The following is a 27,408-nucleotide window of genomic DNA, read 5'->3' on the forward strand; positions in this document are numbered from 1 at the left end:
GCAAGAAATCTGCGTTCAAAGGACTCCGGCTTATTAGTGATTCCCAGAGCTCAAAAAAAAAGTCTGCGGGCTATAGAGCGTTTTCATTTCGGGCTCCAGTACTCTGGGATGCCCTCCCGGTAACAGTTCGAGATGCTACCTCAGTAGAAGCATTTAAGTCTCATCTTAAAACTCATCTGTATACTCTAGCCTTTAAATAGACCTCCTTTTTAGACCAGTTGATCTGCCGCTTCTTTTCTTTCTCCTATGTCCCCCCCTCCCTTGTGGAGGGGGTCCGGTCCGATGACCATGGATGAAGTACTGACTGTCCAGAGTCGAGACCCAGTATCGGTTGGGGACATCTCTACGCTGCTGATCCGCTTGAGATGGTTTCCTGTGGACGGGACTCTCACTGCTGTGTTGGAGCCACTATGGATTGAACTTTCACAGTATCATGTTAGACCCGCTCGACATCCATTGCTTTCGGTCCCCTAGAGGGGGGGGGTTGCCCACATCTGAGGTCCTCTCCAAGGTTTCTCATAGTCAGCATTGTCACTGGCGTCCCACTGGATGTGAATTCTCCCTGCCCACTGGGTGTGAGTTTTCCTTGCCCTTTTGTGGGTTCTTCCGAGGATGTTGTAGTCGTAATGATTTGTGCAGTCCTTTGAGACATTTGTGATTTGGGGCTATATAAATAAACATTGATTGATTGATTGATTGACTAAATACTTTTTTGCCCCACTGTATATGGCGATATAGATTTGAGGTAATATCACAAACTCATACTCCTAGTATGGTCAAAGCAATCTACGTTTTCATTTCAACTTTCTCATGCACTCCAGATGAATAATAAAGTTAAAATAAAACATTGTTCAAACTCTCCAATTATTGCTTGCTTCCAATTACCACCATGTTTTTTTTGTGATTATAGTCACAGCATTTATGGTAAGCGTGTGATCACAGAATGGTTCCAGCATAACTGGGTTCACTGCAGAAAGAGCAGCAAAAAGATAACTTTGTCGTGCAAAATACTGTACACCCACCAAGTGTGATGTGGTCATGACAAGCAGGCGTGTACAGTACCTCCCAGTGGAGTGCCGAAACAGCATCCCACCCCGACGGCACAGCCAACAGTCAGAATATCTGTGTAACCGTAAGGGTTCTACTGACACAGAAAACAGAAGGGTGGAGGGAGAGTAGAGGGGGGAAAAGGTGGGGTTGTGGGCGATGGGGTGAAAGTGGTGGAAAGAGAGGAGGGGGGAGACAGGGTGACGTGACAGTGGGAAAGACACAAGTGGACCAAGTGAATAAATAATGCTCAGTGAGGTAATAAAGAGGCGAGGAAACCACCATAACACAGCAGGGGTGAGGAGGCACGTGCATCATGGAAGCAGCTGCATGTAACATCTATGGAGGTTCATCTGTGTCTTATTACCAAAGTTTTCTATCTAACTGACTTTTTTACCTTTGAATTTTGTGAGCTGAATAGTTTTACATCCAATTATGCTGACCATTTCATTGAATGAAAATGTGTGTTCAAAAATTCTGTTTAAAATACAGTGATTTAATATTCAATGCGCAAAAAATTTAGTGCAGAAACATTTGTTGCTTGAAAACGCAAGACTCACTTCCGATAAATTAAGACCAGAATATTCGATGGAGTCTCAGAACCTGCCAATTAGGTGTCAAGTTTGGAGTCACGTGACATGGGTCTTGCAAAGTAGCTGAAAAAGGGCAGTTAATGCAGCATTGTGCGCTACAACAGACCTGGGCATAATACTATATAATAGATCAATTACTCCCTCCTTTAAACACTGAATTTCTAAACGCTGAATTTTTGAACACTGAATTTATTTACACTGAATTTTTATACACTGAATTTTTATACATTGAATTTTTATACACTGAATTTTGAAACACAGAATTTGTTTACATTGAATTTCTATTCACTGAATTTTTAAACATTGAATTTTTAAACACTGAATTTTTATACATTGAATTTTTATCCACTGATTTTTATACACTGAATTTTGAAACACAGAATTTGTTTACACTGAATTTTTAAAAACTGAATTTTTATTCAGTGAATTTTTAAACACAATTTTTCTACACTGAATTTTTAAACACTTAATTTTCATACATTGAATGTGTTTACACTGAATTTTATATACTGAATTTATTTATACTGAATTTTTATACACTGAATTTGTATTCACTGAATTTTTAAACACTGAATTTTGAAACACATAATTTTTTTACACTGAATTTTTAAACACGGAATTTTTAAACACTGAATTTTTAAACACTGAATTTTTATTCAGTGAATTTTTAAACACACAATTTTTCTACACTGAATTTTTAAACACTTAATTTTCATACATTGAATGTGTTTACACTGAATTTTATACACTGGATTTGTTTCCATTTAATTTTTAAACACTGATGTTTTTAAACGGAATTTTTATACATTGAATTTTTATAAACTGAATTCTTAAAACACTAAAGTTTTATACACTGAATTTTAAAACACTGAATTTTTAAACACTGAACTTTTATACACTGAATTTTTATACATTGATTTTTTATTCAGTGAATTTTTAAACACACAATTTTTCTACACACAATTTTTCTACACTGAATTTTTAAACACTTAATTTTCATACATTGAATGAGTTTACACTGAATTTTATACACCGAATTTATTTATACTGAATTTTTATACACTGAATTTGTTTCCATTTAATTTTTAAACACTGACTTTTTTAACTGAATTATTATACATTGAATTTTTATAAACTGAATTCTAAACTAAAGTTTTATACACTGAATTTTAAAACACTGAATTTTTAAACACTGAACTTTTATACACTGAATTTATACGCTGAATTTTTTTTCCCACTTTTGGCTGGTTTTGAGACAGGATTGATTATTTCCGTCTTAATTTACCGGAAGCGGGCCTTGAGTTTTTGAAGCAACCAAAAATTACTGCGCTGCATTATTTTTACGCCGATTTTTCCCCATTGAGTTTTAAAAGACTGTACTTTACCAAACTGTACACACATTAAACACACACATTTTGCCACATATCTTATTCAAAGAAATTGTCACCATGATTTGATATTTAAAAAAATAAATCAGTTCACAAATTAAAACCCAAAACATTTATTCAAATTAATTCAGTGTAAAAAAAATTTTTTTTGTAATGAAGACACAAATGAACCTCTATATTTATGGACAAAAGTATTGGGACACAAAAGTGTGCAACGCTACAACACCATCCACCTTTTTTGCGGACGTTTAATCCACATTTTGTCCCTTTTCATTTTCCCTCATTTTCAAATGCAAATGCTGTTTTAGTGTGTGACAGCAAAATGTTCCAATTCTGCCTTAAAATGACATTCTTCCAAACTGTCTTGAAAATACTTTGAGTCTAATTGGACAAAATATTTGATGAAAGTGTTTGTCTCAAGACTTTTGTCCACATCATGTGCATAAACACGAAGCAAATGTGCATCCTTGTGGAAACTCGCAGGCATCCTGGACAATGGTTGTCAAGGTAACATTCCCACCATGGGTCAGTCATCGAGACAAACTTTGCTTATTTTGTCCATCATCACTCTTAATTGTTATATTTCATTCATATTCAATGATTTTATTTAGAGTGGGGGCTACTTTAAATGGGCCCTCTTATGCAAACGGGACTTTTTATAGGCACAAAAAATAAAAATGGTATAATCTCACTCACTTGTGAGCTTTATAGGTTTATATAAACAAAATAGTCTTCACTACAAGTATGTAATAATCCAAAAACTCAGTCGTGGAGTACGACCACATACACTATATTGACAAAAGTATTTGGCCACCTGCCTTGACACATAAGAACTTGAAGTGCCATCCCATTCCTAACCCATAGGGTTCAATCTGATGTCAGTCCACCTTGTGCAGCTATTACAGTTTCAACTCTTCTGGGAAGGCTGTCCACAAGGTTGCGGAGTGTGTTTATAGGAATTTTCCACCATTCTTCTAAAAGCGCATTGGTAAGGTCACACACTGATGTTGGTCGAGAAGGCCTGGCTCTCAATCTCCATTCTAATTCATCTCAAAGGTGTTCTATCAGGTTCAGGTCAGGACTCTGTGCAGGCCAGTCAAGTTCATCCACACCAGACTCTGTCGTCCATGTCTTTACGGACCTGGCTTTGTGCATTGGTGCAAAATCATGCTGGAAGATGAAGGGTTCCGCTCCAAACTGTTCCCACAAGGTTGGGAGCATGGAATTGTGCAAAATGTTTTGGTATCCTGGAGCATTCAAAGTTCCTTTCCCTGGAACTAAGGGAAAAAGAACCCCGCACCATAATTCCTCCTTCACCAAATTTCACACTCGGCACAGTGCAGACCGAAATGTTCTGTTCTCCTGGCAACCTCTAAACCCAGACTCGTCCATCAGATGGAAAAGCGTGATTCATCACTCCAGAGTTAAGTTGAAGTTAAAGTACCAATGACTGTCACACCCACACTAGGTGTGGTGAAATTTGTCCTCTGCATTTGACCCATTCCCTTGATCACCCCCTTGATGCTAAGTGCCAACCAAGGAGGTAATGGGTCCCATTTTTATAGTCTTTGGTATGACTCGGCCGGGGTTTGAACTCCCAACCTACCGATCTCAGGGCGGACACTCTAACCACTAGGCCACTGAGATCATGTCTCCACTGCTCTAGAGTGCTTTACACCACTGCATCTGACACTTTGCATTGGATTTGGTGATGTATGCCTTAGATGCAGCTGTTCGGCCATGGAAACCCATTCCATGAAGCTCTCTGCGTACTGTACGTGGGCTAATTGGAAAGTCACATGAAGTTTGGAGCTCCGTAGCAACTAATTGTGCAGAAAGTCGCCGACCTCTTTGAAGTATGCGCTTCAGCATCCGCTGACCCCTGTCTGTCAGTCTGCGTGGCCTACCACGTCGTGGCTGAGTTGCTGTTGTTCCCAAACTTTTTCATGTTCTCATAATAAAGCCAACAGTGGACTTTGGAATATTGAGGAGCGAGGAAATTTCACGACTGGATTTGTTGCACAGGTGGCATCCTACGACAGTTCCACGCTGGAAATCACTGAACTCCTGAGAGCGGCCCATTCTTTCACTAATGTTTGTAGAAACTGTCTGCATGCCTAAGTGCTTGATTTTATACACCTCATTCTGATCATTTGGATCGGTGGCCAAATACTTTTGGCAATATAGTGTACAACCCTGTTTCCATATGAGTTGGGAAATTGTGTTAGATGTAAATATAAACAGAATACAATGATTTGCAAATCATTTTCAACCCATATTCAATTAAATGCACTAAAAAGACAAGATATTTGATGTTCAAACTCATAAACTTTATTTTTTTTTTGCAAATAATAATTAACTTAGAATTTCATGGCTGCAACAGGTGCCAAAGTAGTTGGGAAAGGGCATGTTCACCACTGTGTTACATCACCTTTTCTTTAAACAACACTCAATAAACGTTTGGGAACTGAGGAAACTAATTGTTGAAGCTTTGAAAGTGGAATTCTTTCCCATTCTTGTTTTATGTAGAGCTTTAGTCGTTCAACAATCCGGGGTCTCCGCTGTCGTATTCTAAGCTTCATAATGCGCCACACATTTTTGATGGGAGACAGGTCTGGACTGCCGGCGGGCCAGGAAAGTACCCGCACTCTTTTTTTACGAAGCCACGCTGTTGTAACACGTGCTGAATGTGGCTTGGCATTGTCTTGCTGAAATAAGCAGGGGCCTCCAAGAAAAAGACGGCGCTTAAATGGCAGCATATGTTGTTCCAAAACCTGTATGTACCTTTCAGCATTAATGGTGCCTTCACAGATGTGTAAGTTACCCATGCCTTGGGCACTAATACACCCCCATACCATCACACATGCTTTTCAACTTTGCGTCAATAACAGTCTGGATGGTTCGCTTCCCCAATGTCAAATATTTCCAAAAACAATTTGAAATGTGGACTCGTCAGACCACAGAACACTTTTCCACTTTGCATCAGTCCATCTTAGAAGATCTCGGGCCCAGAGAAGCCGGCAGCGTTTCTGGATGTTGTTGATAAATGGCTTTCGCTTTGCAAGTAGAGCTTTAACTTGCACTTATAGATGTAGCGACAAACTGTATTTAGTGACAGTGGTTTTCTGAAGTGTTCCTGAGCTTTTAGAGGGATCGAAGGTCACGGTCATTCAACGTTGGTTTCCGGCCATGCTGCTTACGTGGAGTGATTTCTCCAAATTCTCTGAACCTTTTGATGATATTATGGAGCGTAGAGCGTAAATTTCTTGCAATTGCACTTTGAGAAACGTTGTTCTTAAGCTGTTAGACTATTAGCTCACACAGTTGTGGACAAAATAAATGATAAATGGGTTGTACTTGTATAGCGCTTTTCTACCTTCAAAGTACTCAAAGCGCTTTGACACTACTTCCACATTTACCCATTCACACACACTGATGGAGGGAGCTGCCATGCAAGGCACTAACCAGCACCCATCAGGAGCAAGGGTGAAGTGTCTTGCTCAGGACACAACGGACGTGACGAGGTTGGTACTAGGTGGGGATTGAACCAGGGACCCTCGGGTTGCGCACGGCCACTCTCCACCTCTCCCCATCCTTTCTTGTGAAAGACGGAGCATTTTTTGGGGAGCTGCTTTTATACCCAATCATGGCACCCACCTGTTCCCAATTAGCCTGCACACCTGTGGGATGTTCCATATAAGTGTTTGATGAGCATTCCTCAACTTTATCGGTATTTATTGCCACTTTTCCCAACTTATTTGTCAAGTGTTGCTGGCATCAAATTCTAAAGTTAATGATTATTTGCAACAAAAAAAGTTTATCAGTTTGAACATCAAATATAAATAAATAAATAAATGGGTTGTACTTGTATAGCGCTTTTCTACCTTCAAGGTACTCAAAGCGCTTTGACACTACTTCCACATTTACCCATTCACACACACATTCACACACTGATGGAGGGAGCTGCCATGCAAGGCGCCAACCAGCACCCATCAGGAGCAAGGGTGAAGTGTCTTGCTCAGGACACAACGGATGTGACGAGGTTGGTACTCGGTGGGGATTGAACCCGGGACCCTCGGGTTGCGCACGGCCACTCTCCACCTCGCCCCATCCTTTCTTGTGAAAGACGGAGCATTTTTTGGCAAGCTGTTTTTATACCCAATCATGGCACCCACCTGTTCCCAATTAGCCTGCACACCTGTGGGATGTTCCATATAAGTGTTTGATGAGCATCTTCAACTTTATCAGTATTTATTGCCACTTTTCCCAACTTATTTATCACGTGTTGCTGGCATCAAATTCTAAAGTTAATGATTATTTGCACACAAAAAAAGTTGTCTTTGTAGCATATTCAACTGAATATGGCTTGAAATTGATTTGCAAATCATTGTATTCTGTTTATATTTACATCTAACACAATTTCCCAACTTATATAGAAACAGGGTTTGTATGTAGTAGAATAGTTTCTTCCAAGCATACATGGCTCTATGACCTCCTGCTAATAAAATGTGTTCAATATCCAAGTTGAATGAGTAAGTTATCAGTTGTGATGCCTGACTTGCCTCCCACGGGGGCAGCGAAACAAGTGGCCACTCCCACGGCACACGCACACACCAACAGGTCCTGGTTATGGATGCCATTCTAGGGTTGAATGGGAGGAGGTGGCAGTAAAGACAAAAACATAGGGGAGGGGGGCGAGGGATATGGGGAGGTCAACATTATTACACATGCCAGACATGACCATCACACTATTAATACTGTCAGACATAAACACAAACGAGGCACAAGTGTGATTGGGGGCAGGGACACGAACACAGGGAGGGAAAACCATTTTGTTTCTGGCATCAATTTAATTGGATTACAATGAATTAAAAAAAAAAATGTTTGTTGAGTTAAATAAATGACTCCTCAATGTATCCCACTGTGTCGAACGTTCATAATGTGTGTTTAAAACAGTGCTGGAGGGCCAAGATTGTATCTTATGTGTTGTTTGGACATTGACAGCTTGTTGTTGTTGTTGTTGTTGTTGTTGTTGTCATGCACAAATTGAAAACTGGCAGAAGGCAGATGAGCAAAAGGGGGCAGCAATGAGCATTACAGGCTGTTTGTCAACACTGCCCGTGTGTGTGTGTGTGTGTGTGTGTGTGTGTGTGTGTTCTTGTATTTCCACCCTTCTTGAGACATCAACCAGGAAAAGTACCTTGCATATGAGGACCGGTGAACAAGTTAGGACATAAATCATGGTCCCAATACGGAAATCCATTACATTTGATAGAAAATGTCTCATTTGCACCCCTGGTGGTGAAATATATCAAAATTAGGGTGGCCCCCATTAAGGAAGGATTTTTAAAATGGACTGTGTGTCGGTTTTAAAAGTGCTCCCTCTCTGGTCAACATATGAAATAACAAGTGTGTGTCGGTTTTAAAAGTGCTCCCCCCTCTGGTCAACATATGAAATAACAAGTGTGTGTCGGTTTTAAAAGTGCTCCCCCTCTGGTCAACATATGAAATAACAAGTGTGTGTAACAAAAAATTGAAGTGCTCCCCCTCTGGCCAACACATGAAATAACAAGTGTGTGTAAAAAACTTTGAAGTGCTCCACCTCTAGCCAACATATGTAGTAATGCGCCCCCTTTGGCTAAAATCAATTAAAAAATAAAATAAATATGTGTATAGTAACTCAAAATAAATAATGAAGATTAAAAATTAATCACAAACAAATGAAATTAATAAATAAATTAGCTAAAAGCTCACCTTATATTTGCAGAGTATGTACATATTATTAATGTTGTAAATACAAATCTCTAGAAAGGGTGGTCCTAAAGAGGTAGGTAAAAATACAACAATGTGTGTGTGTGTGTGTGTGTTTGTGTGTGTGTGTGTGTGTGTGTGTTCTTGTATTTCCACCCTTCTTGAGACATCAACCAGGAAAAGTACCTTGCATATGAGGACCGGTGAACAAGTTAGGACATAAATCATGGTCCCAATACGGAAATCCATTACATCTGATAGAAAATGTCTCATTTGCACCCCTGGTGGTGAAATATATCAAAATTAGGGTGGCCCCCATAAAGGAAGGATTTTTAAAATGGACTGTGTGTCGGTTTTAAAAGTGCTCCCCCCTCTGGTCAACATATGAAATAACAAGTGTGTGTCGGTTTTAAAAGTGCTCCCCCTCTGGTCAACATATGAAATAACAAGTGTGTGTAACAAAAAATTGAAGTGCTCCCCCTCTGGCCAACATATGAAATAACAAGTGTGTGTAAAAAAAAAAAAAATTGAAGTGCTCCACCTCTGGCCAACATATGTAGTAATGCGCCCCCTTTGGCCAAAATCAATTAAAAAATAAAATAAATATGTGTATAGTAATTCAAAGTAAATAATGAAGATTAAAAATTAATCACAAACAAATGAAATTAATAAATAAATTAGCTAAAAGCTCACCTTATATTTGCAGAGTATGTACATATTATTAATGTTGTAAATACAAATCTCTAGAAAGGGTGGTCCTAAAGAGGTAGGTAAAAATACAACAATATATGTGTGTGTGTGTGTGTGTGTGTGTGTGTGTGTGTTCTTGTATTTCTACCCTTCTTGAGACATCAACCAGGAAAAGTACCTTGCATATGAGGACCGGTGAACAAGTTAGGACATAAATCATGGTCCCAATACGGAAATCCATTACATCTGATAGAAAATGTCTCAGTTGCACCCCTGGTGGTGAAATATATCAAAATTAGGGTGGCCCCCATTAAGGAAGGATTTTTAAAATGGACTGTGTGTCGGTTTTAAAAGTGCTCCCCCCTCTGGTCAACATATGAAATAACAAGTGTGTGTAGAAAAAAAAAAATGAAGTGCTCCCCCTCTGGCCAACACATGAAATAACAAGTGTGTGTAAAAAACTTTGAAGTGCTCCCCCTCTGGCCAACATGTGTAATAATGCGCCCCCTTTGGCCAAAATCAATTAAAAAATAAAATAAATATGTGTATAGTAACTCAAAATAAATAATGAAGATTAAAAATTAATCACAAACAAATGAAATTAATAAATAAATTAGCTAAAAGCTCACCTTATATTTGCATAGTATGTACATATTATTAATGTTGTAAATACAAATCTCTAGAAAGGGTGGTCCTAAAGAGGTAGGTAAAAATACAACAATGTGTGTGTGTGTGTGTGTGTGTGTGTGTGTGTGTGTGTGTGTGTTCTTGTATTTCCACCCTTCTTGAGACATCAACCAGGAAAAGTACCTTGCATATGAGGACCGGTGAACAAGTTAGGACATAAATCATGGTCCCAATACGGAAATCCATTACATCTGATAGAAAATGTCTCATTTGCACCCCTGGTGGTGAAATATATCAAAATTAGGGTGGCCCCCATTAAGGAAGGATTTTTAAAATGGACTGTGTGTCGGTTTGAAAAGTGCTCCCTCTCTGGTCAACATATGAAATAACAAGTGTGTGTATAAAAAAATTGAAGTGCTCCCCCTCTGGCCAACATATGAAATAACAAGTGTGTGTAACAAAAAATTGAAGTGCTCCCCCTCTGGCCAACATATGAAATAACAAGTGTGTGTAAAAAAATTTTGAAGTGCTCCACCTCTGGCCAACATATGTAGTAATGCGCCCCCTTTGGCCAATATCAATTAAAAAATAAAATAAATATGTGTATAGTAACTCAAAGTAAATAATGAAGATTACAAATTAATCACAAACAAAACAAAATAAATAAATAAATTTGCTAAAAGCTTACCTTATATTTGCATAGTATGTACATATTATTAATGTTGTAAATACAAATCTTTATATATCCAGAAAGGGTGGTCCTAAAGAGGTAGGTAAAAATACAACAATGTGTGTGTGAAGTGAATTATATTTATATAGCGCTTTTTCTCTAGTGACTCAAAGCGCTTTACATAGTGAAACCCAATATCTAAGTTACATTTAAACCAGTGTGGGTGGCACTGGGAGCAGGTGGGTAAAGTGTCTTGCCCAAGGACACAACGGCAGTGACTAGGATGGCGGAAGCGGGAATCGAACCTGCAACCCTCAAGTTGCTGGCACGGCCGCTCTACCAACCGAGCTATACCGTGTGTGTGTGTGTTCTTGTATTTCTACCCTTCTTGAGACATCAACCAGGAAAAGTACCTTGCATATGAGGACCGGTGAACAAGTTAGGACATAAATCATGGTCCCAATACGGAAATCCATTACATCTGATAGAAAATGTCTCATTTGCACCCCTGGTGGTGAAATATATCAAAATTAGGGTGGCCCCCATTAAGGAAGGATTTTTAAAATGGACTGTGTGTCGGTTTTAAAAGTGCTCCCCCCTCTGGTCAACATATGAATTAACAAGTGTGTGTAAAAAAAAAATTGAAGTGCTCCCCCTCTGGCCAACATATGAAATAACAAGTGTGTGTAAAAAATGTTTGAAGTGCTCCACCTCTGGCCAACATATGTAGTAATGCGCCCCCTTTGGCCAAAATCAATTAAAAAATAAAATAAATATGTGTATAGAAACATACTGTAGTAAGTCAAAGTAAATAATGAAGATTAAAAACCAAACACAAACAAAACAAACAAACCAAATAATAAATTAACTAAAAGTTTACCTTTTTATATTTGCATAGTATGTACATATTATTAATGTTGTAAATACAAATGTTTATATATCTAGAAAGGGTGGTCCTTAAGAGGTAGGTAAAAATACAACAATGTGTGTGTGTGTGTGTGTGTGTGTGTGTGTGTGTGTGTGTGTGTGTGTGTGTGTGTGCGAAAAGCAAATACTTTTTAAATAATTTTCCCCATAACTACACAAACCAATATCCATCCACCCATTTTCTACCGCTTGTCCCTTTTGGGGTGCTGGAGCCTATCACAGCTTCATTCGGGCAGAAGGCGGGGTACGCCCTGGACAAGTCGCCGCCTGGTTTGTCATCACAGACAAACCAATATTGAAACATAATTCATTACTTCATATGTCATGATCCGGTACCCGGATCATTTGTCATTTGGATTTTGAGTTTGTTTGTGCACTTCCTTGTTTGTTCCGTTACCATAGTTTCTGATTAGTTCCATCTACAACTTGTTTCCTGACGCGCACCTGTTGGTAATTGTTTACTTCTGCATTTAAGCCTGCCTTTTTCGTTCACTCATGCTCTCCTCGTACTGTGACACCTGGCTGGCATCGTTATGGGGGTGGTGCTCTTCCACGGACACAGCGTACGATAAGAAATAACGATTTACCAACAAATAAAACAGATTACGGAACAGAAAAACTGGCACTTGGCACAAAAGGCAAAACAAAGAACTAGCATGTGAGTTAGACACAAAAACACAAAAGGCTAAGCGTGGAAGCTAGCGAGTCCAAATACAGAAAACCGAGTCGTCACCTGTGAAACACAAACAGTATGTAACACAAACTACAAGGAGAGGATGAGTGAACGGAAATTCAGGCTTAAATACAGAAGTAAGCGACGATTTCCCTATTAATTTGAGCGAGGATGAAAGATTCATGGATGAGGAAAGTGAGAGTGAAGGACTAGAAAAAAAAGACTATACAGTGGGAGCGATTCAGATGTTATTAGACAAATACAGGCTTAAATACAGAAGTAAACAATTACCAACAAGTGCGCGTCAGAAAACAAGTAGCAGATGGAACTAAAGAAGACTATACAGTGGGAGCGATTCAGATGTTATTAGACAAATACAGGCTTGAATACAGAAGTAAACAATTACCAACAGGTGCGCGTCAGGAAACAAGTAGCAGATGAAACTAATCAGAAACTATGGTAACGGAACAAACAAGGAAGTGCACAAACAAACTCATAATCCAAATAACAAATGATCCGGGTAGCGGATTGTTGGATTAATTGTAAATACGTAAGTTATTTAATTTTATTCAAATATGATTGTTTTGTGCATTGAGTAGACAAGTAGAAAGGAAACTTGGTGTTAGATTGAACTTAGGTTGACCTACCCACTTAAAGGACGAATTTGCAGATGGGCCAGAGCAATGCAGGAAGTTGCTAATCCTTTTATTGCTATGTATTTGCCTGTGTTTAGTTATCAGCACAGGGGTTAGGTATCCCACACAGCTGTAAATCCCCCTCCCTGAGTGCAGCTGTGTGTGCGTGTTTGTACTGAAAGGGCGTCCCTAAATGAATTAAAAAGGCGAGGAGGCTGGAGAAAGTTTCAGAGTAAATTGGCAGCCTGTAACTGACAACTGGCTCCAGTTTCTCTCCTCGTACGAGAAAAGCAATCACTGGTTTGTCTTCTATTCTCTTAACCATGACATTATATTCCTTTCTTTCGTGATTTTTATTATGATAAAACATTTTTTAAATGATTTAAGTACTGGTATAATATATATGTACAACATTTTAGTGCGAATATTTGATTAGTAAGAAGTAATGCGTTAGTAATGCGTATTCATTCTTTTTTAAATAATTTGCAAATAATTTGGATTCTTAGGGTAAAATTGGAAGTTGTCCAGTGGGATACATTGTGGTCATCTATGTCCAATACATCCTTAGTATTATATGAGAATGTGAGTCGTGTCAGTTGTGACAAAAGACAAAATGTAAGAGTTGGGGAAAAAGCACATGTCACGACAGTCAGTGTGTTGCCTGTAGCTCCAGCTTACCTCATAGACGCCAGAGAAGATGGACATGAAGCGACTGAGGACTGCGGCACAAATACTGGCGATGTGGACGAATGGACCCTGCGGGGATGTCGATGACAGACACACACAAACACTGACAATGGCGTGTAAAACAGGCAGTGTAAAGTGCGTCGTTTTGCTATCCAAACACATCAATCAGGGTGTAATTGCCGGGCGAGATGGCCTCCAACGCTACTAAAACTAATGCCCTCCTTGGAGGACTTGAATAATCAGCAAAGGGAGGCAGAGCAGGACAACAAGACGGCACATGATTTATTGTCCTCTAAAGTCACAGAAAGAACAGACAGAGTGGAAGAGGGATGAAAAAACGACAATCCGGAGTATAAAGTAGGATGGAAAGCTTGTTCAACACAAATATTCATTAATATTTAAACAACAAAAGCTTATTTTTTTCATACTTGCAAGAAACATCATTATTTAGAAGGCCTACTGAAATGAGACTTTCTTATTTAAACGGGGATAGCAGGTCCATTCTATGCGTCATACTTGATCATTTTGCGATATTGCCATAATTTTGCTGAAAGGATTTAGTATAGGACATCGACGATAAAATTTGCAACTTTTGGTACTGATAAAAAAACCTTGCTTGATATGCGCGTGACGTCACTGGTTGTGGAGCTCCTCGCATCCTCACATTGTTTACAATCGTGGCCACCAGCAGCGAGAGTGTTTCGGACAGAGAAAGCGACGATTTCCCACATTAATTTGAGCGAGGATGAAAGATTCGTGGATGAGGAAAGTGAGAGTGAAGGACTAGAAAAAAAAAAAGACTATACAGTGGGAGCGATTCAGATGTTATTAGACAAATTTACTAAGATAATTCTGGAAAATCCCTTATCTGCTTATTGTGTTACTAGTGTTTTACTGAGATTATATGGTCGTACCTGTACAACCTGAAGGTCGGCCCCGCACCTTTCTTCAGCACCAGTCGACGGGTGGTGGCGATGCCCATCTCTGCCCTTCGCAAGGGACCCTCTTCAAAACACGATCTTTCGAAATGATCGCTGCATAATACACTGTACTTTGTGTGCGTGGTCCAATCCAACCGTGTTCGCTTGACCGCTCCGTTCCATAGTAAAGCTTCACCGTCATCTTTCGGGAATGTAAACAATGAAACACCGGCTGTGTTTGTGTTGCTAAAGGCGGCCGCAATTCACCGCTTTCCACCTACAGCTTTCTTCTTTGACGTCTCCATTATTCATTGAACAAATTGCAAAAGATTCAGCAACACCGACGTCCATAATATTGCGGAATTATGCGATGTAAAGAGACGACTTATAGCTGTGAAGGGTGCTGGAACAAAATATCCTATACAATGGGTGACGTCACGCGTCATCATACCGCGACGTTTAAGCATGATACTTCCGCACGAAATTTAAAATTACAATTTAGTAAACTAAAGCGGCCGTATTGGCATGTGTTGCAATGTTAATATTTCATCATTGATATATAAACTATCAGACTGTGTGGTAGGTAGTAGTGGCTTTCAGTAGGCCTTTAAGATATCTAAAATAATATTAGCTATAATGTATTATTGTTGTTATTGTTACATATATATATAAAACACGAAAATACTATCATTACTTGCATATTGCAGTATTATTATAATACAAATGCTGTTTAATGTTTAATTGAAGATGTATAGCTTAATTTAATCATGTCTTGTGTTCATGTTTTGTTTAGTTATGTTCTGTTTTGTTTAAGACTCCATTGCCTCCTGTTTTTTCACTCCCTTGTTTTGTCACCATGGCGACCCATTAGATTCACCTGTTTCAATCATGTCATCATTATTTAAGCCTGGTTTTTCAGTTGGTCGTTCTGGCGTCATTGTTTCATGATCTTTTCACACTCTGCGTCATGCCATGTTTAATCTTTCTTGCTATGTCATAGTCCATGCTGCCCTGCTCACGTCACCGCAAGTAAGTTTTTGTTTATTTATGCCAAAGTTAGTGTCTTCTGTTTTATGTCCTTAGTTTATGTCAGAGTGCTTCTTTGTTACCTGCGTTAAGTTTTGTACCTCCGCTGCGAGCGCCTTTTGTTTGTACCCTTAATTAAAAATGTTCCTACCTTCAAGCCATGACTGGTCTAGTCCGATTGCATCCTGGGAAAACAATCCTCGCAGCAAGCTTCGACCCCCATCGTGACAAATTTGTAGTGTATTATTTCTCCATACTCTATCAAGGAAATGTAGTTTTTTTTCTACCAACTAAAATATTTACCATGAAATAAATGTTATACTATTACTATCATTACCAGTGTATTGTAGTATTATTATAAAATACAAATATTGTGTAATATTTAATTGAACATTAATAGTCACAGTTTATGCACATTAATTCTGTGTGATTTTCTCCATAAAGCCTGTCATAAAAATGTTTGATTTTCTGCCATCTAAAATAATATTACCTAAAAAATATTTGTTATAAAAAATATAAAGAGACTATTTGTTATATGATGTAAAAAGTACTTTCATGACTGGTGTGTTGTAGCTCTATCATATAATACAAATACTGTTTAATATTCAATTGAAAGTGTATAGCTGAATTCATATTATATAATGTATTATTTTTCTCCATAGTCTATGAAGGAAATATAGCATGTTCTGTCATTTAAAGCAAACTTGTTAAACCCAAGGCCACATCTGGCCCACCACATTTTTTATATGCCCTGTCACATGACTTAATGTGGCCCCGAACGCCGTTTAAATGGCCTGCCACATCGTTTATGTTTATGTGGCCTGCGAAAGGCTGGAATTAATAAAGCACTTTCTGGCTAAAGTAATCTTTCTGTCAATTTTGACATAAAAATGTACTGCATGCAATTCATATTTTCTACACCTGAATATGATCTAATCATGCAACGAGATGTTCTAAGCGTCTTATTTTTGGCTTATCAAACACAAATACTTGAATATCTGCTTGTCTATGTATTTCAAAGCATGTAATTTATCCATCAATCTGCCAGTAAAACTAAATAATCCAAAACAGTTGCTTGTGCAAATTTTGCAAAGAGGCTAATACATGTTTATATTCATATTTATTTACTGCCACAAGCGACCCTCTGAAGGCAGCCTTAATTGCGATGAGGCTGTCATTGAATACAAGGTTGACACTTCTGATGAAGTAATTTGAACCATCAAATATAATCTTATTAAAATATGATCCATACTGGTGCAATGAAGTAGTATTATACAATACAAATATTGTTTAATTGAAAATATATAGTTGAATTTATAGTATAAACATGTATGCTATGTGATTTTCTCCATAGCCTGTCAAGAATAAAATGTTTAAAAAAACAAAAAAAGAAATATATACTGTATATATATATATATATATATGTATATATTAAAGGTGTGTCCAAACTTGTGGCCTGTACTGCATATATATATATATATGTATATATATATATATATATATATATATATATATATATATATATATATATATATACACAATACAGGCCACAAGTTTGGACACACCTTCAATATATATTTTCAAATACATTTTAAATAATATTTGTATTATAAGACACCATTAATGATAGTATTTTTCCACAGTTTGTTTGATAGCTAATATTATTTTGGTTTGCATAAAATATAATTTAATTTTCATGCATACATACATTTACAGTGAGGACTCTTCTTCGGCATGGTAATGCCGGTGTGGTTTTCCCGTGGATGCGTCGAAGCAGAACACAGCATAGGTAAGATAAAGGGTATTTATTTAATAACAAAAGGCTATGAACAAAAACACTGGTTTAAAGAGAAAAGGTAAACAAAAGACGCTAGCGTGAAAGCTAGGATAAAACAAGGAAAACTAAAACTTGGTACGAGGACACAAAAGAGTAAACAAAAACATTCAGCATGAAAGCTGGAAAATAAAGTGGCTTAGCATGAGAGCTAGCGAGAAAATACATACATAGAATGATGAGAGTCGTCACTGTGGCGCGTGGGCAAATTAGGATCCGAGAATGAGTGAACAGAAAAGGTGAGCTTAAATAGGAGGGTGATAATTATTAGCAGGTGTGCGGGGCGAGACTAGCAGGTGGACTGATGAGTGACCATGGTGACAAAGCAAACAGGAAATAAGGAATCGGAGAAATATACAAAATAGAAAAATAAATAGTGTAGATCTGAGCAGCAGATCGCAACTAGTACAGGCCAAAAGTTTGGACACACCTTCTCATTCAATGTGTTTTCTTTATTTTCATGACTATTTACATTGTAGATTTTCACTGCAGGCATCACAACTATAAATGAACACATGCGAAGTTATGTACTTAACAAAAGAAGGTGAAATAACTGAAAACATGTTTTATTTTCGAGTTTCTTCACAATATCCACCTTTGCTGCTTTGCACACTTTTGGCATTCTCTTGATGAGTTTGAGCTATGACTCGTGTGAAGTGAAAACCATTTCAGGTGATTACCTCTCATTGCACCGGTCGCCCAGTGGGGGGTCCCCACATCTGCGGTCCCCTCAAGGATTCCAATTGTATCCAATTGGGTTGGGTTTTTTCTTGCCCTGATGTTGTTGTGGCTTATGCAGCCCTTTGAGACACTTGTGTGTTAGGATCCGCCGCACGGATCCTACATTATTTGGTTGTTGAGTCCTTTTGTGTGTTTTTCTTGGTTTGTTTTGGACTATTCCGATTCTTAGTTTGTGCACTTCCTTGTTTAGTCTGTCTCCATGGTTACCTTATTTGTTCCACCTGACGCACACCTGTTTATGATCATTGTTTCTGTATTTAAAGCCGCCTCCCCCCTTTGTCCGGTATGGGTTTGTCACTTGCTTTATGCAACACTCACGTTTTGATTCTCTAGTCCTTTTTGACTTGCTAAGTCCCGTCTTAGCTTTCGGTGCGCTCGACAAGCGCCGTTTAGACTTTTACTCAGTGCTAAGTGTTAGCCTAGCTCCCTGTGCGTTTGGCATGCCTTTCGTTTGTCTTTTTGTATCAGTGTTATTTTATTTTTTGTATATTAAAATCAGCTTCTTACCTGCAATCCTGCCTGTCTGGTCCCACTGCATCTGGGGGTGACATCTCCGCGCATCGCAATACGCTTCGAACGTGACACTTATGATTAGGGGCTATATAAATACATTTTGATTGATTGATTAATTGAAGCTCATCCAGAGAATGCCAAGAGTGTGCAAAGCAGTAATCAGAGGAAAGGGTGGCTATTTTGAAGAAACTAGAATATAAAACAGGTTTTCAGTTATTTCTAGGGGTGGGCAAATTAATGCGTTAATTAGGAGTTAACTCAGCAATCTATTAACGCCGACAATTATTTTATCGCACATTTGCGTATGTTGTTTACATGCTTTTATTTTGTTAACGCCTTTACTTAAAAAGATGGCGTCGCCCGGCGTGGAGGGGCTCTTGGTAAAGATGGAACATTTGGCAAAAATACCGGACAATTCTGCAAATTTCATGGCTGGCTTACAGCGTGGTCACTCCGGGATCACTTACGACCGCCAGACAATTCTGGATGTGGATAGATCGGGCCGTTTTGGACTGAATGAGGCGTGCTTGCTAGACCGGCTAGCTAGCATGGGAATACTTTGCCGGCTACATCCAGCGGCCTGTGAAGCAGCGGAGTATATGTGTTGTCTGTCTATTTATGAATAATGCAGACCAGGAGTGTTGGCTGAGTTCTTAACGTTTGCTTTCAGAGCGTGCATATCACAACATACAAGATGCCGTCATGGCGACACAACCTATACCGGGCTACCGCGCATGCTCCTCACTCCTGTTGCATGCTGGGTAGGGTAGTTCTTTTTTTCCCTGGCTCATAACATCACAATATAGTACCATGTATATAATGCCTTCAGTTTATCAAAGCACCAAGCAAAGAGTCGGAAAATTCCCATCATATCAATTCCTAGATATGGTCATAATTATTTGAAGTGCACTACGCAGAATAAACTCAACATTATTAATATTGCTACTACGGATAATTTGATCAAAAATTCCCTAAAACAGCCCACTACCTATAATATAGGTTTTTTAAACATAAGATCCCTGATTAAAAAAAATGTTTCTGCTGTTACCTCAGAAATTGCCTGTTCAGATGTTATGATTGTGGCTCAGAGATTTGTATGTAGATTATATTTATTTTCCATAACAAACAGGATAACTTAAATACCCTGGCAGTGGCAATAAGCTTAAATGTTTGTATTTACATTTTTGGAGTTGATTTTCATAAAATATGCTATTTAACTGCTACTGTTGTAGCTGAGATAGGCGCCAGCGCCCCCCGCGACCCCGAAAGGGAATAAGCGGTAGAAAATGGATGGATGGATGGATGTTTAACAAGGACTGATTTAAATTGTGTTTGCACAACAAATGTTTTGGCGCTTTTGTTCATGTGGGAGAATATTCCAATAAAGGTGCACTACACACTACTTTTGAATTCATTATTGGGCTTTGCGTATACAATGCAGTTAATCGCGATTAATCGGAGAAATAGTGCGATTAACTTGGATTAAAATTTTTAGTCGTTGCCCAGCCTTAGTTATTTCACTTTTTTTTTTTTAAGTACATAACTCCACATGTGTTCATTCATAGTTTTGATGCCTTCAGTGACAATCTACAATGTAAATAGTCATGAAAATAAAGAAAATGCATTGATTGAGAAGGTGTGTCCAAACCTTTGGCCTGTACTATATATATGCATATATATAAAATAATATTTTCTGCAATCCAAAATAACATTAGCTATCAAACAAACTTTAGAAAAATACTGTCATTAATAGTGTCATATGATAAAAATATTATTTAAAATTTATTTGAAAATATATGTTGTATTTTTTCTCCATAATCTATCAAGGAAACATCTAAAATGGTGTATTGAATCATTAAAATATGCTTTTTTTAATTAAAACAACCAACACTTGAATTTTAATTATTTCTCATGGTGAATAAAAGGAATGTATTCAAATAATGCCAAGCCCTAAATAATTGGGTAAATGTTAAAATGTTCACTGATCTTGTAATGAAATTGAGGATGAAAAGCTTGTGTACCTCTTTGCCCACCGGCATCCCGCTGCCCAGACCTGCCGTCAGCCCTATGACCTTGGCCACGAAGGCCTTCAGGGTCAGATACTCCTTCAAGACCACCCCCCTCAGGATGGTTTTAAGCTCAGGAATACCGGAACCTGCAGCCAAACATGGACGTAAACATCTGTTATGTGGTGAAGAGCGACCTACAGGTGACGGAAGAAGGGGCTTACCAATGGCCTGCGGGGAAACCAGGTGGCAGAAAAGCGATGCGAACGTGACAAGGATCATGGGATAGCTAATCCAGGCCAAGTACTGCAGCGCCACGTTGCCCTTTAGCTCCCCGTGTATCCACTTGTAGGCTGTAACAAGAAAACATTAAAAGGTTGCCTTCAGCCGCAGATGTTAATGGCAAAGTTTTAATTAAGAGCCCAGCGGTTATGTGCTTTGGTCAATGGATCCAGAGACCTTGCAAGCTTTTGGCGCTGGCGTAGTCCATGCTCCAGCTGACCAGGGCCATGGTCAGACCCAGGAGGACCAGAAAGATCCAATCCTCTCCCATCTTGTTCACGATGTACCGCCGCACACGAGCCAAACAATCTGGGGCGGAAATGAAGGAGTCTGTTTATCAAAGGAAGTGATTAGTGACACTCAGTTATTATAACCGTTGCTGACATTGTGATAATGAGAATGATGATAATGATGACGAAAGGCTGCAAGACTTCATTAGTAAGCGCTGCACATGAATGACATGTATTGTATCTGCATGGATGCTCTTTGTTTAACACACTCTCTTCTCATGAAAGTATAGTCGTGCACCAAAACGACAGGGCAGACATAGTATTTTTTCTTTCATTGTTTTTGTGGAATTGATTGTTGATTAATGTTTTAAAGGAGGCAAAAATAGTCAATTTTATTTAAAATCCAACACATTTCTGGGCAAAATACTGTCAATACGTGGACTATGAGGTGGTTGTTTTCCTGAGAGGCAAGTGGTAGAGAAGGTAGAGACATATCTTTTATTTTTAACACTACTAAAAAAAAAAAAACGGGCTTCACGGTGGCAGAGGGGTTAGTGCGTCTGCCTCACAATACGAAGGTCCTGCAGTCCTGGGTTCAAAATCCAGGCTCGGGATCTTTCTGTGTGGAGTTTGCATGTTCTCCCCGTGACTGCGTGGGTTCCCTCCGGGTACTCCGGCTTCCTCCCACTTCCAAAGACATGCACCTGGGGATAGGTTGATTGGCAACACTAAATTGGCCCTAGTGTGTGAATGTTGTCTGTCTATCTGTGTTGGCCCTGTGATGAGGTGGCGACTTGTCCAGGGTGTACCCCGCCTTCCGCCCGATTGTAGCTAAGATAGGCGCCAGCGCCCACCGCAACCCCGAAAGGGAATAAGCGGTAGAAAATGGATGGATGGATGTTTATTTCTTTAAATTTTGATGATTAGTACTGGGGCTTCACGGTGGAAGAGGGGTTAGTGCGTCTGCCTCACAATACGAAGGTCCTGCAGTCCTGGGTTCAAAATCCAGGCTCGGGATCTTTCTGTGTGGAGTTTGCATGTTCTCCCCGTGACTGCGTGGGTTCCCTCCAGGTACTCCGGCTTCCTCCCACTTCCAAAGACATGCACCTGGGGATAGGTTGATTGGCAACACTAAATTGGCCCTAGTGTGTGAATGTTGTCTGTCTATCTGTGTTGGCCCTGTGATGAGGTGGCGACTTGTCCAGGGTGTACCCCGCCTTCCGCCCGATTGTAGCTGAGATAGGCGCCAGCGCCCCCCACGACCCCAAAAGGGAATAAGAAGTAGAAAATGGATGGACTACCAAAAAACAGGAACAAATAAAAGGCGCTCACAAGGAGGTACAAAAACTTGGCAGTGAAAACAAAACCTGCACTAAGGCAAAACTATGAAGACAAAACAAAAACTTGCACTATGGCATGAATAACGAAAGCTTACTTGGAACGGAAGGAGAACGGGACCTGAATCATTGGCATGGTTCATTACAAGGTGCGTAGCAGGTGATAAGTGGTGATGTTGCCAGGCTGACTACATTGCAACTGTGGCTTAAATAATACTGTGGTGATTAGTGAAAACAGGTGTGCGAGTGCAAAACGTGAGACAGGTGCATGACATGAGGACAGGTGAAAACTAATGGGTTGCTATGGTAACAAAAAAAAAAGTGCAGAAAGAGTCCAAAAATAAAACCAAACATGACTAAAACAAAACATGACTACACAGACATGACAAATACGGCCCGCGGGCCACAGGAGGCGCGTTAACATTTTCAATCCGGCCCGCCGGATGGTCTACATCAGGGGTCACCAACCTTTTTGGAAGCAAGAGCTACTTCTTGGGTACTGATTAATGCCAAGGGCCACCAGTTTGATACACACTTAAATAAATTGCCAGAAATAGCCAATTTGCTCAATTTACCTTTAACTCTATGTTATTATTAATAATTAATGATATTTATCTTTGTGGAAACACTGTTCATCTTAATGATTTCTCACAATAATATATATAGAAACAGATAAATAAAAAAAAATAAAAAAAGAGTATTTCTGTCTGTCATTCTGACGTACATTTTTTTCCTTCTACGAACGGTTTTCTGTAGAGAATAAATGATGAAAAAAAAACACTTAATTGAACGGTTTAAAAGAGGAGAAAACACGAAAAAAATGAAAATTAAATTTTGAAACATAGTATATCTTCAATTTCGAGTCTTTAAAATTCAAAATTCAACCGAAAAAAAGAAGAGAAAAACTAGCTAATTTGAATCTTTTTGATAAAAATTAAAAAATAATTTAGGGAACATCATTAGTCATTTTTCCTGATTAAGATTAATTTTAGAATTTTGATGACATGTTTTAAATAGGTTCAAATCCAATCTGCACTTTGTTAGAATATATAACAAATTGGACCAAGCTATATTTCTAACAAAGACAAATCATTATTTCTTCTAGATTTTCCAGAACAAACATTTTAAAAGAAATTCAAAAGACTTTGAAATAAGATTTAAATTTGATTCTACAGAATTTCTAGATTTGCCAGAATATAGTTTTTTTAATTTTAATCATAATAAGTTAATTATGTAATTGCAGTTACAAATAAAATATGTTTTAGTACTATTATTGTACTGTGGAGAGGCGGAGCTGATGGGCAGACGGCGGGGCAGGACACGCTGTAGCCCTGCTCAAGATGGCAGCAAGGAGGCGGAGAATGCGCCGTAACGGAGAGGCGGGGCGTGCCGGGAGCAACACCGCTGCAATACAGATCAGGGAGGTGGAGTGTCCGCAGCAGATGCAGCGCAGGAGCGATCAAAGAGCGACAGAGAACAGCACACGAGAGACGACTACGAGGCCGGCTGAAAGAGCGACGGAAGAGCGAGCAGCGAAGAGGAGCTGAAAGAGCGAACCGAGCTGCTGAAAAAACTTTATTGAAATATAAAGAGTTAAACCTGTGCTGAAAAGCGATGTCCTTCCTGGGTGGTCCACGCAACCCACACGACGACAGCAAGCGACTGTCACATGTACTATTATGTCCATCCATCCATTCATTTTCTACCGCTTATTCCCTTTGGGGTCGCGCGGGGCGCTGGTGCCTATCTCAGCTACAATCGGGCGGAATGCGGTGTACACCCTGGACAAGTCGCCACCTCATCACAGGGCCAACACAGATAGACAGACAACATTCACACTCTAGGGCCAATTTAGTGTTGCCAATCAACCTATCCCCAGGTGCATGTCTTTGGAAGTGGGAGGAAGCCGGAGTACCCGGAGGGAACCCACGCAGTCACGGGGAGAACATGCAAACTCCACACAGAAAGATCCCGAGCCTGGGATTGAACCCTGACTTTTCAGGACCTTCGTATTGTGAGGCAGACGCACTAACCCCTCTGCCACCGTGAAGCCCACTATTATGTCATATATAAAAAAAACTGAAAAACATATTTTTACTCAACCAAACTTTTACATATTATGTAGCAATTATTCTGTCACTGATTGGCTGAGAGAAAACACATGTAAATTCAAATTTAGCCACCAAATATGGTGGGCCTAAAAAAAGGCTACAAATCAAGGATGTTGATCAAATAAGTGGTCAGAAGCATTCCATCCATCAATTTACGTCCGCCTGGAATACAAATTATAGTCTCTTCTGAAAAAAATAAAGCCTGCCTGTGAAAAGAACAATAAAAAGAGAATTAGTAGTAAGTGACAGCTGAGTGGCGTCTTCTGTGGGGAATAATTTGTTTGATTGTTTCGGCAGGAGGAGAAAAGCATAACGAATGCGTTGTCATACTAGAAAAAATATGCAGAACTCCTTTAAAGGCCTACTGAAATGAGATTTCCTTATTTAAACGGGGATATTTGATCATTTCGCCATATTGCCATATTTTTGCTGAAAGGATTTAGTAGAGAACATCGACGATAAAGTTAGCAACTTTTGGTGCTGATTTAAAAGCCTCGCCATTACTGGAAGTAGCAGACGATGACATCACAAGTGTGAGGGCTCCTCACGTCCTCACATTGTTTTTAATGGGAGCCTCCAGCAACAAGAGCTATTCGGACCGAGAAAACGACAATTTGCCCATTAATTGGAACGAGGATGAAAGATTCGTGGATGATGATATTGATAGCGAAGGACTAGAAATGTTGTTTTTTTTTTAAAGATGATTGCATTGGGACGGATTCAGATTTTTTTAGACACATTTACGAGGATCATTCTGGGAAATCCCTTATCTTTCTATTGTGTTGCTAGTGTTTTAGTGAGTTAAATAGTACCTGATAGTCGGAGGGGTGTGTCCACGGGTGTCTTGATGCCAGTCTCTGCATGGATGACGCAAGCTCAGCTGATCTCCGGTAAGTGGCGACTTTTTACCACAATTTTCTCACCGAAACCTGCCAGTTGACAAGTGGTCGGGATCCATGTTCGCTTGACCGCTCTGATCCATAATAAAGATTCACCTCCGGGAATTTTAAACAAGGAATCACCGTGTGTTTGTGTGGCTAAAGGCTAAAGCTTCCCAACTCCATCTTTCATCTTTGACGTCTCCATTATTAATAGAACAAATTGCAAAAGATTCAGCAACACAGATGTCCAAAATTGAGCGATGAAAAGAGACGACTTTTAGCCGCAAATAATGATGCGCTTATATTTCCTGACAGTCCGTGACGTCACGCGCACACGTCATCAATCCGCGACCTTTTTTAACAAAAAACTCTGTGGGAAATTTTAAATTGCAATTTATCAAACTAAAAAGGCCGTATTGGCATGTGTTGCAATGTTAATATTTCATCATTAATATATAAACTATCAGACTGCGTGGTCGCTAGTAGTGGCTTTCAGTAGGCCTTTAACCTTCCTCTTGTGTTAGCTTTCTGTTACCATCTCTTATGTTAACGGGTCGGTTTTGACCCATGTTTTAAATCAGCTGTAAAATACACAAAAAAAAATTATCTATCATCCAATTTGTTTCTCATCTCTTGGTTACCTTGTTAGGCTTCCTTATCCTTGAAAATATTGGTTTTAATATTTTTGGTTTGGGCCATTGGGCCTTTTTTTGTCAGTATACACCTCGATTTCAATTTTTAAAAATGGTAAAACGAACCTCAAGAGAATTATATAAATAAAAAAAGGTTGTTGTGTTACCTAACTATTACTAAGGGGTATTAGAACACATCTCTTAAATAAATGTGTTTTGTTTATTTTTTCATTTTAAGAATTTTCACTATAGTAACATCTATGGTGTTACGGGTCAATTTCGACCCATATATATTTACTTCAAGAAAAAGGCTAAAAAGTATTTTCTTCAGCAACAGAAATCCAACATCAAACAAACAACCAATCAAGCAAATGAAACCAAGAGAAATAGATTACTAGTTCCAAAACTAATAAAAAAACAAAATCAGAGTGGCAAAAAGTGACACTTTTAGTGTCCGTCTTTTGTTTGTTTTTGTACAGGATAACAAGGTAAAATGAGAATCCACTAAAGCTCACATGATTGGGAGAGGAGCTGGCCTTCAGTGTGTTCAGTTTTGGCTCTCATCATTGCTTTATCATCTTATTTTTATAACCGGGTCGAAACCGACCCTAACAACACCAAGGGCATAATTTCTACCAGAGCATTTTATAATTTAGTGAAAAAAATTAAAATGTTTTATTTTGTTGACAAAGAGGTTCCTGACAAAGTCAAAAAGCTTTGATGCAAAAAAATAAATGTATGTGGTGTTTTTATGCATTTAAAAACTAAAACGGGTCGGTGCCGACCCTAACACAAGACGAAGGTTAACCAGCGTGTCGTGCCGTGCAGCCACAACATTAGGTACACCTCCACAAGTCATGCCCGCCAAAACAAGAGCTGATGGCATTACAGCAACACACCTTGACATTTGGAGTAGGGGCGTGGCTTCTTGGTGGATGAGGCGTGACTGGGATGTGACTCCAAGGAGACGGGATGATGCTGATGGTGATGAGTCCGCCGCCCGGACCCTTTGCGAGTTGCGGCGTTGTTCTCTCCGGCCTGTCTCCGCCATTGTCTCTCCGTCAGCAAGCGGGCGGCCTCCCGCCGGGCGAAGTTCCCCAGCTGCTCCCTGTACTCCCCGTACAGCTGTGGGCAAAATACACAGATAGACACTGTCAAAGCTGTAATTATAACAGGGGCGTTTACTTACCTCGCTAGAGAGTCTGTC

General features: G+C 39.2%; 1 protein-coding gene across 5 annotated transcripts in view; it reads right to left on the reverse strand.

Moving 5' to 3' along the window:
* Positions 1 to 27,408, reverse strand: part of LOC133561559 (chloride channel protein 1-like) — a 115,713-nt gene that overhangs the window by 36,210 nt on the left and 52,095 nt on the right. For 2 of the 5 annotated variants that reach the window (XM_061914922.1, XM_061914920.1), the window contains exons 2-7: positions 27,101 to 27,326; positions 21,188 to 21,319; positions 20,953 to 21,081; positions 20,744 to 20,877; positions 13,680 to 13,757; positions 1,063 to 1,141 (exon numbers count right to left, since the gene is read on the reverse strand). In XM_061914922.1, the coding sequence (XP_061770906.1) occupies positions 1,063 to 1,141; positions 13,680 to 13,757; positions 20,744 to 20,877; positions 20,953 to 21,081; positions 21,188 to 21,281 (514 nt within the window). In that variant the 5' untranslated portion in view covers positions 21,282 to 21,319; positions 27,101 to 27,326. Of the gene's footprint in view, positions 1 to 1,062; positions 1,142 to 7,590; positions 7,670 to 13,679; positions 13,758 to 20,743; positions 20,878 to 20,952; positions 21,082 to 21,187; positions 21,341 to 27,100; positions 27,327 to 27,408 lie in introns of all 5 variants that reach the window. The other 3 variants (XM_061914918.1, XM_061914921.1, XM_061914919.1) reach the window with 2 other exon arrangements.

This window comes from Nerophis ophidion, linkage group LG11 (assembly GCF_033978795.1).
Source record: "Nerophis ophidion isolate RoL-2023_Sa linkage group LG11, RoL_Noph_v1.0, whole genome shotgun sequence".
Lineage (NCBI taxonomy): Eukaryota > Metazoa > Chordata > Actinopteri > Syngnathiformes > Syngnathidae > Nerophis > Nerophis ophidion.